The sequence below is a fragment of the Zingiber officinale genome, chromosome 3A (genome assembly GCF_018446385.1).
Source record: "Zingiber officinale cultivar Zhangliang chromosome 3A, Zo_v1.1, whole genome shotgun sequence".
NCBI classification, from domain to species: Eukaryota; Viridiplantae; Streptophyta; class Magnoliopsida; order Zingiberales; family Zingiberaceae; genus Zingiber; species Zingiber officinale.
This window is the reverse complement of record NC_055990.1, coordinates 111,007,646-111,027,437: the sequence shown is the minus strand read 5'-3', so window position 1 is coordinate 111,027,437 and position 19,792 is coordinate 111,007,646. Positions and strand designations below refer to the sequence as shown.

Sequence of the window (19,792 nt, the reverse complement as noted above, 5' to 3'; positions counted from 1 at the left end):
TTACTTCGCATCCTCTAACTCAGATGTTGTTAATACTTTTCATTCAATGATCTCTCAAATATCTAATTATATCATGGTACTCCAATCTTCACGAATCTCAAACAACTGAGTTATCAATATTCTTGACCATGCCAAATCTCCACATGTATCTGGCTCAAATCCTATATTTTATTTTTACGCATATCAAATATAAATATGATTTTAAATCAAATTGTTTATCCAGATATCAAAATTCACAATCAATTCTAATTACTAAGGCCACAATTGTACTAATAATAAATAAATACACAATTTATCTATCCTTAAGTCGTGAATCCATTATATTTAATAAATTACACTTGTGAAGCAAAGGGGTTGAAAACCAAAAACATCACAATGGACAATTTTCAAGGATTCTGGTAGACACAACTAATTACAGATTGCTCTGAAAAATCTAGAGAGAGCTTGGAAATTCATCCCATACTTACACACACACAACTTAATGCATTTATCCAAGCAACATTACAATCTCGCAACATCGCATGCAGTAACAGTGCATTTATCCAAGCAAAATGTGAAACAGACACAAATGAAATAGAGAACATATATGACATGAACCAGCTGACATGCATTCAGTAAGAGATACGACATGCTCTTATGCAGCGAAGTTTTGAATTTCACGTTAGGTATTTCTGAACTCCTATGGAGTTCGAACCACCAGTGATGTTGGGCCAGAATCCATTTGCGCTTTTCAGATTTATCAGTAAGAAATTTTCATGGAATCCAGTCGGCCACTTTAAAAATTAATTCTATTGAACTGATACTAGAATATATATTACAAAAACTCCATACGGATCTTGATAATGATGAACGGAGGAATCAAGTCAGAACATGCTTACCATTTATCCACACTTGGAGATCCTTTCGACGAGTGAACCAGCCTTGATCTTGCAATTTCTGGCTCAGCTCAGGGCAGTTGCTGATGCTCAAAAACTGAAGTTTTCTCGGGAGGCCATGCAGCCACGAGAGGCCCGGGCAATCTGAGATCTCAAGATGTGCAAGTAAGTTCATGTTCCTGAGTCCAAATGGAAGTTGCTCGAGCTTCTCGCACTTCTCTATCTCCAGATCCTCTAACCTTGTCAGCCTAGTCAACTCTGCAGGTAAATTTTGCAGCTTAGGACAGTGTCTGATGACAAAGTGCGACAGGAACGCAGGTAGCCAACCGTCAGGAATAAATATCAACTGACTGCAATAACTGATCTCTAACCGACGGATGAAGGAATGGCAACTGCCTATCTCGGAGGGCAGGTTTGCCCTTCTCAGTCCACTGAGAGTGAGAGAGGGGAGCGAGGAAATAGTTGCACAAGATCTCCAAATCCAGTCATCATTGGTCTTCACTTCTAATGATTGGAGTTTTGGGAAATCTGGCAAGCCGGCAAAGTATGGGGATGCTTCGATCACCAACTTTGTCAGAGATGGGAGTTCATGTGTAAGTTGTTGCAGTGCAGGACAGTTCTTGATAGTGAGCTCACGGAGAGAAGGCAAAGCACAACGATGATCCCCCAGCCATTCTTGCAGTCCTGACATGTTCTCCAGATGTAGCTTTTCTAACTTTGGGAAGCGTATCTCGTTCCTGCCACAGAATGAACACTCAATATGCTTCAGCCCATGCATTTCCTCGAGGAATAGATACTTGAGCTTGGGTAATTGGCCGAGAGGTGGGAGATTCTGGCAACTGTATGTTTTGGAGATCCACACTGTTTCTAGATTTTCCAAGGAAGAATCCCCCATCCATGTCGGCAGCAAGGTTCCTCCATACCCGACTACTCCGATCTCTTTCAGTTTGTTATGAGGCCTGAGGTATTTAAGGATGTTTTCTCTACTGTTGTATCCTGCACTGCTAGCAGATGCTTCAGTTACATCACTGTAGTTCCATGTTAACTCTAGTCTGTGAATGTGTTCTTTGCTCGATAGGTTGGCGTTCTTAGCATCTTCCCCACTGGAAACGAGGTCAAGCCTTTCGATTAGAAGCTCACTGCGGAGATCGTTCAAGTTCTCCAACTGAGATAAACCACACTCATGCCTTTTACTCACAACAAACCTGCTCAGTGTCCGGAGGTGAGTTAATAATCCAATTTCTGGCGGCATGAGTCTCAATTTGCCACCGGCGTTGCTGCCTTGTGAATTGCCATTTAGATGAAGATCTAGGTGCCGTAGATTGCGCAGCTTACTCATATCCTTTGGAAGCTCTTCCAAATCGTAACAGTTTCTGAGACCCAAGGTCTGTAGGTTGTAGAGCCGAGACACAGAATCAGGCAATCTCTTTATGCCTGTGTTCTGTAGCTGGAGACAGCGCAGGTGGCTCAGATCGCCGATTGATTCAGGCAATTGAGTCAGGCACGAGTTGGTGAGCATCAGAGTGCGCAGGCTACGGAGTCTCTGTGCGAGATCGTCAGGAACGACCATTGTTGGGCGACTCGTGGAGTTGCCGATCAGTAGCAGTGACTGCAAGCCTTTGCATTTGTACACTTGCTCGTACATATCGCCGCCTCGAGGGACTCTTCTTACTAATTCTTCATAGTTCACCGATAAATGGCGAACCCCCGCCGAGAGAGAGAGATGCAACTCCGTGCTAGGTTCCATGACAGAGCATCCCTCTGCAGCGACATGTCGGGCAAATTCATGGAAAACATCATGCATCACGTACCTTTGTCGACGGCTCTTGTGATCGAAATGTGAATACTGCAAGAATGAGCTACTCCTGAGGGAGTCGAGGTAGTCGCTGCCGACGTCTTCCATGTGTTCTGTCCCTTTCGGCCGGATGAAGCTTTGCGCCATCCACAATTGAATGATGAAATCCCGCTCCAACTTGAAGCCTTTCGGAATTACGGACAAGTATTCAAAGCACGGCTTCAGATAGTGGGGCAAGTGTTGGTAGCTCAGGCTGAGAGTTTCCGTGATACTTCTGTCGGCGCCGGAAAATTCCCATGACTGGCCGGTCAAGATCGCCTCCCATTTGCTTCTGTCAGCTTCTCTGGCTAGCCTTTGCCCCAAAGCTTTAGCTGCCATGGGCAAACCCATGCATCGCCTCAAAGCATGCGACTGAGAGAAATCGTGCGTCAATGTTGCACTCGGGTTTCCGGATAATACTTGCTGACATATCAAAGACCAGCAGTCATCCATCGATAAGCCCTCCAAGTGGTAAGGAGGTGAATTGGCCGCCATGAAACGAGCCACCTGCTCACTTTTAGTCGTCACTAGTATCTTGCTTCCTTCATCAGCTGAGTACAGGAAGCTTTTGAGCTTCTCCCACTCCTGGCTTTCTTGCCAAACATTATCCAGAACAAGCAGGTACCTCCGTCTACTCACTTTCTTTCGTACTTCTTGCTGAAGATTGTTAAGGCTAGTTAAATCACACTTAAATCCATCTATGGACTCGATCATGAACCTCATAATCCTCATCAAGTCAAAGTCGTGAGACACATAAACCCAGAGTCTGAGCTCGAAATGCTTCTTCACAGTTTCGTCGTCGAAGAGTTCTTGTGCGAGGGTCGTCTTCCCGACGCCAGGCATCCCAAAGATCGAAATCACCGAGGCAGCTGAATCTGTTCGTCCACTGAATGGCATGAGCAGTTCTTTTATCTTTTGCTTATCTCTTTCGCGACCGAGAACGCATGGAGGAATCGCTGGGGTGGACTCGGAGCTATGCGTCCTCTGCGATCTATTGCGCGGTGATAAGGCGATCAAGGGGCATCTCTTCACTATTTTGTCCAGCTCTTCATCGATCGATTGTATCTTATGGTATACATCTTGCTTAAAAAAGAAACGCATAGGATTCACAGCGCCTAGGGAATTGCGTACCGCTGCAAATTTGATCAGCTGCTGCCGTTGCTGCTCTGTTGCGACATCGTCCAGAATGTCGTTTGCTCGATACGCAACCTCGCGGAGTTCATTCAGCAGTTGCTTCACGATGTTCCTGGTCTCCTCGATCTCTTGTGCATCGCTCAGGATGGCTTGAATCGAGGAGACGGATTTCTCTAGCTTTACCAGTTCGTCGCCGACGCGATGCACTTTCTGCAACTCCTGGAACACGTGATCCTGCAAAGTGTCGGCCAAGGTGTTCACAAGAGCATCGAGGAGAAACATAGAAACGAATTCCATGATCGACGACGGCAAGAGAATGATAAAGAAGACGGGCAGGAGGAGCAACTTTATTGAGATCTTTTTCTTTTTAAGAATTGCAAAAGTCTTCTATTCTTTCACATTTAAAATTAATTTGTCCTTTTCGCGAGAGCTGGTTCAAAACGCATAATCGGGGCGTAAGTCAAATCGATCCAAATTGTGATATAAAATATTGATTAAATTTAGTTGATAAGATAATCGAGTTACGTCAAAGTGAATCTATAAAAATCAAAATGTTAAAATGATTATTTAAATTTGATAATGAGTTTAATTTAAATTTAGTTTAAGCTAATTCATTATAATACACATGTATTTGTTAATTTTAAAAATTTCTTTTATTTATTTAACATATTAAAAAAAATTATTAATAAATATGGTATTGGAACCGAAACACAGTGGAATACATATATTAATATCATATTTTTCTTTAAATCATGAATTTTTTCGTGATACATATCATTTTAATAAAATAACATGAAAAAAAATATACTTCGTAGTCCTCAATAGAGTGAATGATATCACAAACAAATGAGAGTCACATGTGTGACTCCTCTAACGGTATCCACGCGTACTAGATCACAAACTTGACACAATCCATTATGTGCTAGCCTCTTGAATTGACAAAATCTTTTAAAAGTACTATAGATCTCTTTTGATGGAAGGAAGGGAAGAAGAAGTCGCCAAGGGAGAAGTGGAGAGAGAGTTCATTCTTCTAGAGAATTTTTCAAAGATGACTATTTATAACTTCCATAGAAGATGAAGAGGTATGACTCTTCAAATTCTCATGACTGTTCAAATTCTCTATTAATCATCATGATTGTGACTATTCAAAATTCCCCATTAATCATCATGATTGTGGCATTTGAATTCTCCATTAATCCTTCTATGGATCAAATAAATCCATATTTAATATTGATCTATTCTAACTTCTGATATTTTAGAATTAATTAATAATCTAATTAATTCAAATTCAGAAAATAATAATTGATTAATTTTAGTATTCACTAAAATAATCAATTATAAGTAATATTCATGTCTACATACTATGTGTGCGACCCTCTAAGTTTTATATATGAAGACAATGTAAATTCATACATAGACTAAGATAATCATCTAACAACATTTTTTAGTCACCTAATGTGATAAAATTAATATTTGTCATAAACTATAAACCACTATGAACCGATTACTATATAATTCAATCTCTTAATCTAAGATTACATCCTAATTAATTCGGTACATTATGCATCATTACCAAATTAATTGTTTTACTTGATTTTCAAGATATAATAGACTTCTTTTGAATAATAAATCATTCCTCCCATAACTAGAGATTTCGAGTCACTAATATTTCTATCAAATGGTTAGGATGTTAACTCCAAATTCTTTCTACGCTTTGCTATACATCCAACAACCATATTAATAAGAATCCAATTAAAAATTACTTTTAATGACATCAAAGTACATAACTTCACACATAGAATAAATAAAGATTTCAAGTCAAAAGATCATTTATACTCGTTCATAAGAGGAATGATCAATGATACTTAATATGTAGTCTCCTTTTAAGCAGGTTATGTACAGTGTACTTCTAAACTCAAGGTACTCTCAAGTACAACTTAGATATATCAATCTCCTGGTCTATCTCAACCTAGGTATAGTCAGCATTGATCTAAATATCTATGTCTCCTCTAGATATCTATTTGATCAAAGATTGTTTTAAGATTAATATACTTATTAATGCATGGAACTTTATTATTAATAATATATGTGCAAAAAATTAAATGATTAACTATAAATACTCTCCTTTATGAAATAATTATCCACAAAATACATAAGGAGTGTCTTGATACATAAGTACACACACTAACAATCTCCCACTTGCACTATTGCCAAACACTATAGACTATCAGTCCTAGACTCCTCACATGTGTCTTATGTTTCTGTAAAGGTAAGACCTTTGTGAGTGGATCTGTCATTAGAGTCGTCAATTTAGGTTGGGTCCGTCGGGTTGGCCCGCCCCGGCAAACAATTTAAGCGGGTTGGGTTGGAATTTTATCAACCCAAGTCCACTGTGGGCCGACCCGGCTAGGCCCACGACCCGCGCGGGTCGACCCGCTTGGGCTTGGGTTGGCTCGCGGGTTGAAAAACATATGTAAGCTAAGTTTTAGGCCAATTTATTATATTTCTTTGTTATAATTTTGAAATAAAAATAGTACTTTTCATCCAACATAAGTACTCATTTGTGTTCATTTATATTTAAAATACATGTTTATGTATACATTTAATTGTAGAAAACTTTTTTGAAGTAAAATGTTGAAGATATGAAATATTTTTTGATTTTTTTAAAAATTTTTGATGGGCCCGCGAGTTGGCCCGCTAAACCCGCAACCCGCCTTAGAATGAGTTGGGTTGGAAATTTCCCAACCCGCCAAGTTGGCGGGTTGGCTCGCCCCGCCCCGCCCCGCCAAATGGTTAGCCTGACATGGGCCGACCCACCCCGCCACAAGTTGGCCCGTTTGACAGCTCTATCTATCATGTTCTCGCTGGTATCTGTAGGACCGTTGCGGCCGGCTAGGAGGGGGTTGGATATCCTGCAAACATAAAAAGACAAACCCTCCTCGAACTCTTTAAGCTAACACTTGTATATATAAGGTAAGCCGATAAATTAAAAGCTAAAGAAAAAATGAGGCACAAACTATTTACTTGGTTACAACCGATGTGGTTGTTAATCCAAGGAAGATCAAGCTCACTAAAAACTCCTTCGGGCGGAGAAGCCTCGTACAGCAATGAAGCGGAGAAAACAGAAGCTTAACTCTAAACTAAAGCGCATAAGCGTTGGAATTACAAGTAATGAGTTCGTTGAAAAGCTTCTGGACCAAGGCTATATTTATAGCCTTGGTCGGGGCGCCTGGAAGGGTTCCGGGCGCGCCGGGGGGGGGGGGGGGGGTAAAACTTATCCCCCAACGTTCAGATCGAGATAAATCTCGATCTGGTCAACTTTACTGGTCCCGGCGCCCGGAAGGGTTCCGGGCGCCCCGGACCCTGAAAGTCAATAGAGTTGACTTTTTCGTCCGGGACCTCTGCTTCATTTCAGTCTCGCCTCGGTCTGGGTCTTCCGCTCCGGATCCGCTTACTTGGGTGATCTCTGCCATCTGGAATAGGGCTCACCCGAACCCAACTTCCGGTCTTCTCGAGCAGCCTTCCGCTCCGGCTTCTCGTCCCTCGGAATCGCCGCATGTTTCCTTCTCGTCCACCAGCGTACTCATCCACAGTCTTCGTCCCTCGGTCGCACCCCGTGCCGACCTTCTCACTAGCTGCGTCTCTTGCTTCCTGAGCAATCTTCCGCACCGGCTTTCATCCCTCGGAACCACCGCACAATTCCTTCTCGTCCACCGGGGTACTCTTCCGTAGTACCTCGTCCCTCGGACGCACCATGTGCCGTCCTTCTCGCTAGCTGCATTTTCTACTCGAGTACCTGTGCTCCTAAGCTCCTGCACACTTAGACACAAGGTTAGAAAGAACGCAGGACCTAACTTAACTTGTTGATCACACCAAAACAACCTTGGGGTTCCAACAATCTCCCCCTTTTTGGTGTGATCAACCCAAGTTAAGCTAGGGTCAAAACTAGACATAAAATTAAAACAAGTTATTGCAATAATGTGCAACAAGATAGAAAAAAGTAAATTTCAAAAAAAATTTAATTTTCAATATGTACCTCCCCCTAGACTTATATTTTCCTTCTCCCCCTTTGATCACAAAAAAAATGGGGTTCAAAGCAAGATCTAAAGGTTAATATAATGAAAATATATATCAATGATTCTCAAGGAAAATATTTCCAAGTCAAGGAAAATTTCTAAGTCAAGAAATAACTTTTGAAAAAAAACTTCTAAGTATTCGCCATCAATAATTAAAACCTTTCTAAGCCGAAAAATTTATGCAAGAAAATTTAAGAGAATTGATAACATTAAAAGAAATTTTCTATGTATTTATTTATTTATATATTTTATTCTAATGCTTTTATCAGAAAGTTTTAAATTTCCATTTTAATTTATCATAATTTCTTAACTTTGAAGCAAGAAAATTTGAACATGTAGAAATTTGTAATAATTGTAACATGTCATTTTCTATTGTATTTTGGATTCCTAATTCACAAAAATATTTTGATAGTATAAATTCTAACTTAATAAAAATTTTTGCCAATACTTCTGATTTACAAACTTCATTCGTTAAAAAATTTTATAATTTGTAAAAGTATTTTGACAACATAAATTTGCAAGAATTTGTGGATAATAAATTTTCTAGTTCGAAAAACTTTTTTGATATTATCTCTAATTTGCAAGATTTGTTCGAAAAAATATTTCGTAATTCGAAAAAATGTTTAGTTCCGGAAAAAGTTTTCGAAAAAAATACTTTGTGATTCGCAAGAATCTTTCGTCAAAGCATTTTGTAATTCGAAAAATTCTTTTGATGATTCAATTTTTGATTGGTAAAAATCTTCAGGTGATTTGATTAATTGAACCAGTTTTTCAGAGGGTAGAGACCATACCTTACTTACCCATCGGCCGTTGGTTCTCCCCCTGTTAAGTTGCTTTCTTCCAATATCTCTCCCCCTTCATTGATGCTCACCTGGGATGAGCTTTCTGTGTCCTCGGGATGGAGATAGACTATCTCGACATTTTCCTCATTCTCGGACTGTTCTGGCGTTGAATCGGTGTTGGATTCAATTTTGACTTGTTCTTCGTAGAGTTTTAAGAACTTTTCCCAAAGTTCTTTTGCGCTTTTATACTCTCCGACTCTGTCGAAATCTTTAGTTGGTATTGCGCTTAGAATGTGAAATGTTGCCCGACTGTTTGCCATTGACTCGTCACGTTGCTTCTTGTTCCAGAGGCGTAAATTGAGTTCTTCACCATTCGCGTTCTTCGGTTCCTCGTAACCAGATTTCATTATTAGAAAAATACCAATATCTGAGTTTAGATGTACCTCCATTTTTTGTTTCCAGACGGAAAACTCCCCCTCGAATGCTGGTGGGTAGTCGCTAGCTTCGACCATCGTTTTGTTGCTTTAGACGGCGGTTAGTTCTTCTGAGGCATCTCGGCTCTGATACCACTTGTAGAACCGTTGCGGCCAGCTAGGAGGGGGTTGGATATCCTGCAAACATAAAAAGACAAACGCTCCTCGAACTCTTTAAGCTAACACTTGTATATATAAGGTAAGCTGATAAATTAAAAGCATAAAGAAAAAACGAGGCACAAACTATTCACTTGGTTACAACCGATATGGTTGTTAATCCAAGGAAGATCAAGCTCACTAAAAACTCCTTCAGGCGGAGAAGCCTCGTACAGCAATGAAGCGCAGAAAATAGAAGCTTAACTCTAAACTAAAGGGCACAAGCGTTGGAATTACAAATAATGAGTTCGTTGAGAAGCTTCTGGACCAAGACTATATTTATAGCCTTGGTCGGGGGCTCTTGGAAGGGTTCCGGGCGCCCTGGGGGGATAAAACTTATCCTCCAACGTTTAGATCGAGATAAATCTCAATCTGGTCAACTTTACTGGTCCGGGCGCCCGGAAGGGTTCCGGGCGCCCCGGTCAGCTCCGGGTGCCCCGGACCCCGAAAGTCAACAGAGTTGACTTTTTCGTCCGGGACCTTTGCTCCGTCTCAGTCCCGCCTCGGTCCGGGTCTTCCGCTCCGGATCCGCTTACTTGGGTGATCTTTGCCATCTGGAATAGGGCTCACGCGAACCCAACTTCCGGTCTTCTAGAGCAGCCTTCCGCTCCGGCTTCTCACCTTTCGGAATCGCCGCATGTTTCCTTCTCGTCCACCAGCATACTCATCTGCAGTCTTCGTCCCTCGGTTGTACTCCGTGCCGACCTTCTCGCTAGATGCATCTCTTGCTCCCCGAGCAATCTTCTGCACCGGCTTTCATCCCTCGGAACCACCGCACGCTTCCTTCTCGTCCACCGGGGTACTCTTCCGCAGCACCTCGTCCCTTGGACGCACAACGTGCCGTCCTTCTCGCTAGCTGCGTCTTCCGCTCGAGTACCTGTGCTCCTAAGCTCCTGCACACTTAGACACAAGGTTAGAAACAACGCAGGACCTAACTTAACTTATTGATCACACCAAAATAACCTTGAGGTTCCAACAGTATCTACTATGCTAACCAACACGTCACCCATATGAATAATCTCTCTGAGGAGCTAATACTTTCTCAGTACATGCTTGGATTGCTGGTGAGACCTTGGCTCCTTTGTCTATGCTATGACCACAGTATTGTCACAATATGTCACAACTAGATCAACAATGCTAGGAACCACTTCAAGCTCCGCTATGAAGTTCTTGATCCACATAACTTCCTTTGTTGCCTCTGAAGCTTCTATGTACTCGGACTCAATTATTGAATTTGCAACTATCTCCTCCTTGGAACTCCTCTAGCAAATAGTTGCACCATTCAAACAAAACACAACCTTCCTGTGATTCCAAATCATCCTGATCTATCTGAAAACTGACATAAGTATATTCTCTAATAACCAATTCCTCGTCTCTTCCAAAAACTAAGAACGTGTTCTTTATTCTTTTAAGATACTTGAGGATAGTCTTTACTATAGTCCAATGGCCCTCTCTAGGATTTGATTGATATCTACTCGTTATGCTTAAAGCATATGAGACATCTGGTCGAGTGCATATCATAGCATATATTATAGACCCTATAGCTGAAGTATAAGGTATCTTGTCCATTCTACTTCTCTCCTGTTGTGTCTTTGGACATATCCTTGGAAAGATGTACACCATGTGATATTGGTAAATATCATCTCTTGGAGTCTTGCATACTGAATCTATTTAGCATTTTGTCAATGTATGTACCTTGACTCAAGCCTAGAAACCTAAGACATAGGTTGCCTTCCCAAGATCTTTCATTGAGAAACACTCTCTCAACAAAGTCTTGGTAGATTCTAGGCTAGGGGTGTCATTGCCTATAAGAAGTATATCATCAATATACAACACTAGAAGCATAATCTTACTCCCACTGACCTTCTTGTAAACCCAAGGTTCTTTTGATTCTTGACAAAGGAAAATCTTTAATGGCTTCGTCAAATCACATATTCCAACTCCGAGATGCTTGCTTTAGTCCATAAATGGACCTCTTAAGCTTACATAATTTATTGGTGTTCTTGGGTGTTATAAAACTAGGAGATTGTACCATATATACTTCCTTCTTAAACCTTCCATTTAGGAAAGTAATTTTAACATCCATTTGCCAAATCTCGTAATCTTTGTAAGCTGCTATAGCTAGAAAAATCCTAATGGACTTAAGCGTTGAAATGAGTGAAAATGTTTCATCATAGTCAATTCCTTGACGTTGATTGAAACCCTTGGTCACAAGCCTTGTTTTATAACTATTGATATTCCCATCCATGTCAATTTTTTTTTATCGAAGATCTATTTGCCCCCTATGGGTTTTACCCTAACTGACACATCAATCAACTCTCAAACTTGATTGGTGTACATAGAGTCCATTTTAGATTTCATGGCTTCTAGCTATTTCTCGGAATCATTTGAAGCCACTGCTTCCTCATAAGTGGATGGTTCATCATCCTCAATGAGTAGCATTTCCTCATCTTGAGTTACCAACCAACCATATTTGTTTGACTCTCGATGTATTCTTGTAGACTTATGTTGATCTCGCATTTCTTGAGTAGTTTCGGATGAAGGAGACACTTGTACTGGTGGCACTATCTCATCATTCAACTGTTCATCTTCTTACCTATTTGTAGAGTCTGTAATTTCTTCAAGACTTACTTTACTCCCATTAATTTCTTTAGAAATAAACTCTCTTTCTAAAAAAATATCATATCGAGCAACAATAACTTTGTGCTCACTTGGGAGATAAAAATAGTATCCCATTGTAGATTTAGGATAATGTACAAACATATATTTTATAGATCTTGCTACAAGATTATTAGAATTTTTATTCTTCATGTAAGCATCACAACCCCATATCTTAAGGTAAGACAAAAGTTTCTTTCCAAATCATAATTCATAAGGAGTCTTATCTACTATCTTGGTTGGAACATGGTTAAGTGTGTGTCCTGTTATTTCTAAGGCATATCCCTAAAATGATATTGGAAAACTTGAATGACTCATCATTGATCTAACTATATCAATGAGTGTGTGATTTCTCCTTTTTGAAACATCATTCCACTCCAGCATTCTAGGAGGTGTAAATTGAGAAATTATCCTATACTCTTTTAGGTAATCAATGAACTCTTGGCTTATATACTCGCCACCTTGATCACTCTGAAGGCCCTTAATCTTCTTTCCATGTTATTTTTCTACCTCATTCTTGAACTCCTTAAACTTTACTAGAGTTTCAAATTTATGCCGTATTAAGTAGATATTTCCATATCTACTTAAATCGTCAGTAAAAGTCATGAAGTAGGTATACGTTCCTCTATAGCCTAGACTTGTAATGACCCACAAATATTATTATGTATGAGTTCTAATAGTTCCTTTGCCTGTTCACCTATCTTGGTGAAAGATTTCTTGGTCATTTTAACTTATAAACATGCTTCACATGTAGTTATAAGCTCTAATTCAAAAGAGTCTAAATACCCATTACTGAGTAATCTAGCGATACATTTTTTAGTTATATGACCAAGTTTACAGTGCCAGAGATATGTCAAGTTTGAGTTATGCAATTTCTATTTCTTACTTTCAATACAATATATTGGTTCATCTAAGTTAAGAATATAAAAACCATTATTTAATGAACCATTTCCATAGAACATATTATTCAAATAAAAGGAACATAACTTATCCTTGAATTGAAATACAAATCCCTTAGCATTCAAACTCGACACCAAAATGATATTCTTTAAGAAACTGGGAACATAATAACAGTTTTATAAATTCAAAACAAGTCCACTAGGTAAATTTATGGAATAAGTTCCTACAGCTAATGCAACAACTCTCACTCCATTAGCTACTCGTAGGTCCATTTCATCCTTGGACAACTGTCTACAATTATTTATACCCTGTATGTTCGCATAATGTAAAAACTACTTCTAGAATCTATGACTCATGATGAATAAATAGAAAGATTGCACTCTATCATAAAGATACCTGAAGCATCCACTCTACTGGCATTCTTCTTTATAAAATTATAGTAGTTTTTCTTCGAGTGACCTTTCTTGCCACAATGGAAAAATATGGCCTCCTTCTCATCAGATTGGGGTATTTGCATCCATTTCTTAAGCTTCTTCTGAGCTTGATATCTAGGATTCTTCATTGCATTAGCCTTGAGATTAAATTTCTTGGTGCTAGGGCACTTGTTGGTCTTTCTGACCATCATTGCATGTAGTGAAGGATTTACCTTCATATCTTTCTTAGTAGTTTTTAGCATTGCCATCAGATAAGTCAAACTCTTATCCATGCTATTCATATTGAAGTTTAATACGAATTGAGAAAATGATGGAGGTAGTGATGGCAAGACAAGGTCAATAGCCAAGTCTCGATCCAATTTGGAACCTAAGCTCTCAAGCCTCTCTATGTATCCTATCATCTTGAGTACATGAGACCCAACTTGGTTTCCTTCCACTAGTATGGTACAGAATAGTGCTCGAGAGGTTTTATACCTCTCTACTCTCGTACTTTTTTGGAAGAGCTCACGCAAGTGCTGATCAATCTCCCTAGTACTCTTGTTCTCATGTTGCCTCTACAACTCGAGAGACATAGAAGATAATATGATGTATTGCACATTCAGTGCATCTTCCATATATTGAGAATAATATGACTGATGTTCATCTGAAGCGTTAGGCATAGGCTCCTTCATTGGTTTGTCTTCGAGCACATAAATTTTTCTTTCTTATCTCAGGATGATTTTTAGTTTCCTATACAAATATAGGTAATTGGAACCGAGGAGGGTATTCTCTTTCTTGAGAATGCTTCATAGTGAAAAGGTACTTGTGTTTGTCATCTAAAATATAATAATTTAAAATAGAGTTTTAGCATTTATGAAATATATTTAATAATATTTTATTCAAATCCAACAACCCCCACTATTAGAATCAGGAATTGGTTGGTAATAATTCCTAGTAGGATCGAAACCCTGAATCATATAGTATGCATACAATTGAGCTATACCTATATGCTATATTCATCAAATAAGCCTTAACTTGCCAATCACAAATCTATGTGACTTTCGATATATACTTGTTGAGTCTTATATTCTCAACACTTACTCCTCAAATCAATTGACCTTGGCTGAGCTAAACAAGTCAATGAATTTGAGTTAAGTCGACCCACTAATAATTATGATAAATGATAGATGCTTTGATACAAATCCATGGCTGAGTTGTACCAACTTATGTAAACTCTAACTATCATCATAGTTATTAGTGGAGGGCTTTTAATAAATCTTAACTTTAATATATTTAAGGGATTTTATAATTATTAAAAATGCCTCACTATTAATTAACTTCTTATGCATTCGCACAATCTCATTACGAGATTTATCTCGATTAATCCTCATAGTCTTTTAAGACAAATAGGCTTGGAGATTTTAACATGTTAATATATTTATGCCATAACAAATTTATATCTAAATTATAACATGTATTACTTTACAGGTTTTAGACAAAATTCATTTATATCATGAAATGTTAAGGAATATAACTTGAAATAAAGAAATTAATATTTCTTTGAAATCTCTTGAAACATTGATTCCTCAAATAAATTTTGAAGAAGAGACTTCGTACTATATAATCCAACCATAAATTGGTTCTAATACCATTGTTAGAATTGGAGCGCAGTGGAATACATATATTAACATCAGATTTTTTTTCTTTAAATTATGGATCTCTTTGTGGTACATATAGTTATAATAAAATAACATGAAATAAAACATACCTTGTAGTCCTCGATAGAGTGAATGATATCACAAATAAATGAGAGCTCCACGTGTGACTCCTCTAGTGGTATCCATGCATATTAGATCATGAATTTGACATGATCCGTTAAGTGATAGACTCTTGGATCGATAAAATCTTTTAGAAGCACTATAGATCTCTTTCAATGGAAGAAAGGAAATAAGAATTCTTCAAGGGAGAAGTGGAGAGAGAGTTCATTCTTACATAGATTTTCTAAGGATGGCTACTTATAGCCTCCAAGGAAGATGGAGAGGTGTGACTCTTCAAATTTTTCATTAATCATCATGATGGTGGTTGTTCAAATTCTTCATTAATCATTATAATTGTGACTATTCAAATTCTCTATTAATTATCATGATTGTGACTATTCAAATTTTCCATTAATCATCATGATTGTGACTATTTGGATTCTCCATTAATTCTTCTTTGGATCAAATAAATTTATATTTAATCTTGATCTATTCTAGCTTTCAATATTTTAGAATTAATTAATAATCCAATTAATTCTAATTTAGAAATAATAATTGATTAATTTTAATATATGACAAGTCATTATTTGATACATTCTTTTGGTTTAAAATCGAGTGTTTTCTAGCTAATTGCATATTTTAATTGACATCTTTTATCATGTTTATAAGATGAGAATTGTTTTGAGCTTAATTATATTTCTCTCTTGAATCATGATATTTTTTCTTATATTGTGAATTTGGCTTGGTAGGACATTGAAGTTGGTTGAATTGATACATGATTCAAGAGGAAGCAAGATTCATCTAACCAAGTGAATGAGCTTAATGCCCTACTTGGGTTCAATTTTACTCCAACCCAATTCATGAAGCCAATCTATTGTGCTCAAGCCAAGTTCAATCCACTACCCAAAAGCCCTAGAATTCCCTTAAACCACACCCCAAACCCGATTTAAAGCCAAGGTTTAAAATCCAGGTTTGACACGGTGAATAGTGGCTTGCGCTACTGTTCACCGTGCCAGATTCTTTCATCGTGCATCGCAATGCTCCTTCTCTTCTTCCAGATCTGCATCTTAGTTAATCTTCATCGGCATTGAGGTCTTCAACAACCGGCAATCAGCTCCCGATCATCTAGAATCATCGGCGAGAGGTTTCCTTGCAATAATTCTATTTTCTGTGATTCAATCTTTTCATTTAAGTTTATATCTCAATTAATTCAGTACATTATGCATCATTACTAAATTAATTATTTTACTTGATTTCTAAAATATAATAGACTTCTCTTAAATGATAAATCATTCCTCCTATGACCATTTATTTCAAGTCACTAATATTTCTATCAAGCTGCCAGGATGTTAACTCCTAATCCAAGAGAGTGATAAATCCTCAATTGACTCAACACTATTCTCTCAACGCTTTATTATACACCCAACAACTATATTAATTATAATCCGATTAAAGACTACTTTTAGAGACATCAAAGTACATAATTCTATGCATAGCTAGAATATATAAAGGTCTTAAGTCAAAAGAGCATTTACACTCGTTCATAAGAGGAATGACCAATGATGCTTAATATATAGTCTCCTCTTAAGAAGATTGTGTTCAGTGTACCTCTAAACTCAAGGCACTCCCAAGTACAACTTAGATATCCATCCCCCGGTCTATCTCGACCTAGTCATACTCAGCATTGATCTAAATATTCATATCTTCTCTAGATATCTATTCGATCCAGGATTATTTTAAGATTAATATATTCATTAATCTATGAAACTTTATCATTAATCATATATATACAAAAAAATAAATCATTAACGATAAATACTTCTTTTTATGAAATAGTTATCCATAAAATACATAAAGAATGTCTTAGATATAAGTGTACACACTAACATCTATTCCAAAGGTTAGTAGCCGCCCGTGATTTATCTCCTCCGTGTTAGCCCTGGGACGGTTGGCGGGGGCGCTGGGGGCGAGTGTATTCATCTTTTACCACAATGAATATTATTAACGAACACATATTTATGAATATTATTCACAAATCTTAACGAGCTGACTAAATGTATATTTAAGTTTATTCGTTTAATTTAACGATCAAATTTATTCTTTTAATTGATCATGTATATATTGAATAATTATAAATAAGCTTTCATCAAATTTAATATCAAATTTATACACTAACATCACCATTGCTTGTTTAGTAAAACTGTTTGGAAGGAAAGGAACAATTCAATGAAGCAGAAGAGAAGACCTTTTCCAACCGCATGAGTCTCTTATACAAAAGCCAAGACTAAGGAAGAAGACTTCCTATTGAAATATTTAAAAATTCAGAAAACAAACAGATAAATCAATCAAGTTGCATTTCAAGTGTCCTAAATTGTTACGTATGTGATAGGATGTAAGTATGACTTCATCAAAGCTAAATTAACTTAAATCAACGACAATTGATTGTAGATTGTAAAAGGAATTGAAAAAGCAATGACAAGTAGCAGAGAAGACTTTCCTTAATACTTTTCTATACAAAAGCCAAGAATAAGGAAAAAGACTTCCTACTGAAAAACTTGAAAATTCAGAAAACAAACAGATAAATCAATCAAGTTGCATTTCTAATGTTCTAAATTGTTACGTCTGTGATACGATGTAAGTGTGATTTCATCACAGCTAGATTAACTTAAATCAACACAAATTGATTGTAAATTGTGAAAGGAATTGGAAAATAAGGGATTATTTGTTTGACTTCTCTCCTCCTGAAGATTATATCAAGTTCAGCAGCGCTACATTTCTGACCAGCCATGTCATTGCTTACTTGCTTCTGATTCTCCTTTCCCATTTTAGGTGATCCTGTCTTAGAGCTAAGAAGGGTGGACCATCAGTGATGTGGTTGGAATGTTGATCAAGTCACCATGACCCAGAGAGAAGATGATGATAAGCTATTTTCTATATTGATTGAGTCAGTGGAGCCCCAAAAAAAGTGAAGGACTAAAGGTGTCCGAAAGTCTTCGGTCAATGGTGTAAAATATCGAAAATGGCGAATAATGATGAGGGAATTTTTCGAAATTTTTAAAAAATTTTCTGAAATTTTTCGGAGATCGTATGGCTCAGGTTACGGGAATAAAAATGGGGCCCGAAAAAGCTTGTTTGGGTTATCCGTTTTAGCGAGAAAATATTTATTTATTTATTTTATTTCCTTTTCTTTTCTTTTTCTCCTCACTGCGCTTTAAGCCCGATGCCGTTCCCTGACACTGTTTTCCCCCTCGCGCCTTCTCCTTTCCTCCGATCTTCTGCCCTAACCGCTACACGGCGGTTTTCACCTCCTCGCCGAACCCGATTTCCCTCGCCTCTCCTCCTTTTCCTTCCCAAGACGCCACCACAGCCGACGCCGCACGGAGTAGTGCCGACCCAGCACCGCCGAACTTGCGTGCCCTAGCAGAATCCTTCCCACTGCCGGCACCGATTTCCTCCAACGCCGATGGTCGAAGCACCTCTTGAAGTTCAGCCGGTGGCCGTCCCGAGCATCACGGAGTTTCTTCTCCTCCGATTGCCACCCGATCCTATCCTTTCGGCCACAACTCCTTTGCCCTAGATCGCCGTCGCACAGAGCAGGGTCGCATAGTGCCTTAGTTTCCATTGCCACAGCAAAGTCGCCGTCCGGTTTACCGTCGTTGTTGATCAGTGCTGTCATCGTAGGGAGAAGGAGCATCTCTTAAGGGATTAGGCCAACCTTTTCCCTTTGCTGTGGAGTCGGGAAGAATTGCAGATCTCACATAAGAGGGGTCGACGATCTCTTCCTCTTCACTGCTCTGAATCAGGGTAAAGCTTGGATTCAATCTCTTGTTGTCTGATCATTGTAGCTCCGACTAGAATCCTTGTGATGGCTGGAATACTTATAGGTGTTGGCGATACGGACATAACCTAGAGATCAGTGAAAGGTAATGTTCTTGTTTAACGTTTGTGGATTTAGGCCTTGATGTGGATATGTTAATCGATGATCAGTTAAGGTTGATCAATAATTAGGATTTTCCTAATTGAATTAGGAGCTTGATTTAGTTATTTGATACATGTTGAGTAACTAAATTATATGTGTTGAATTTAGGTAGATCGAGGATGATGGTTTAGGGTTTCTCCCTAAATTGTTCTTAAGGATTTTTATTTAGCGCTTCATTTGAATTGTAGCTAAATAAAAATATATCTATATATTTGACATAGGACTTTGACGCGACACGAGTATCTCGACCACCGGTTTGGACTTTTCGATTGGAGGCAGGTACTTTGACTTTATGTCATTTGATATGCATAGTAATATTTTTAACAAATAGCAATGATTGTGTTTCTTATCTGTTTCAGTTGGTCACTACCTGATCTGTTACATGCTTGTTTGTTTACTTGTTATGCACTTCATGTTAGTACCTACCTGATTATACATGCTTATAGGGGTAGTGATACATCCATGTTATTTTTTATGTTCAGGACCTAGGGTTTTTGATACCTTATCTGGCCTATGTACCTTAGATCTTCAGATTGATCCATTGATGCTAGGGTACACGTTTTATATCTATGGATATGTTCAGGATATTTTCATGCTTAGTGTCATGCACCATCTTTCATAATTGCATGCTGTGTGATAGTCGACTCCATTATTGTTGAGCACATCGCCAGTTACATGGATCTGCACGCACCACCATTCATGGGTTAGTGGTATATCAGGCAGGTGTGTGGCAGTTCTACTATTTGGCTCCGCTG

General features: G+C 38.3%; 1 protein-coding gene across 1 annotated transcript; it reads right to left on the bottom strand.

Moving 5' to 3' along the window:
• Positions 1–858: 858 nt before the first annotated feature.
• On the bottom strand, positions 859–4,140 carry LOC122050577 (putative disease resistance protein RGA3). Its single transcript, XM_042611473.1, has one exon. The coding sequence runs from the start codon at positions 4,138–4,140 to the stop codon at positions 859–861; it is 3,282 nt and encodes a 1,093-aa protein (XP_042467407.1).
• Between the last annotated feature and the right edge of the window lie 15,652 nt (positions 4,141–19,792).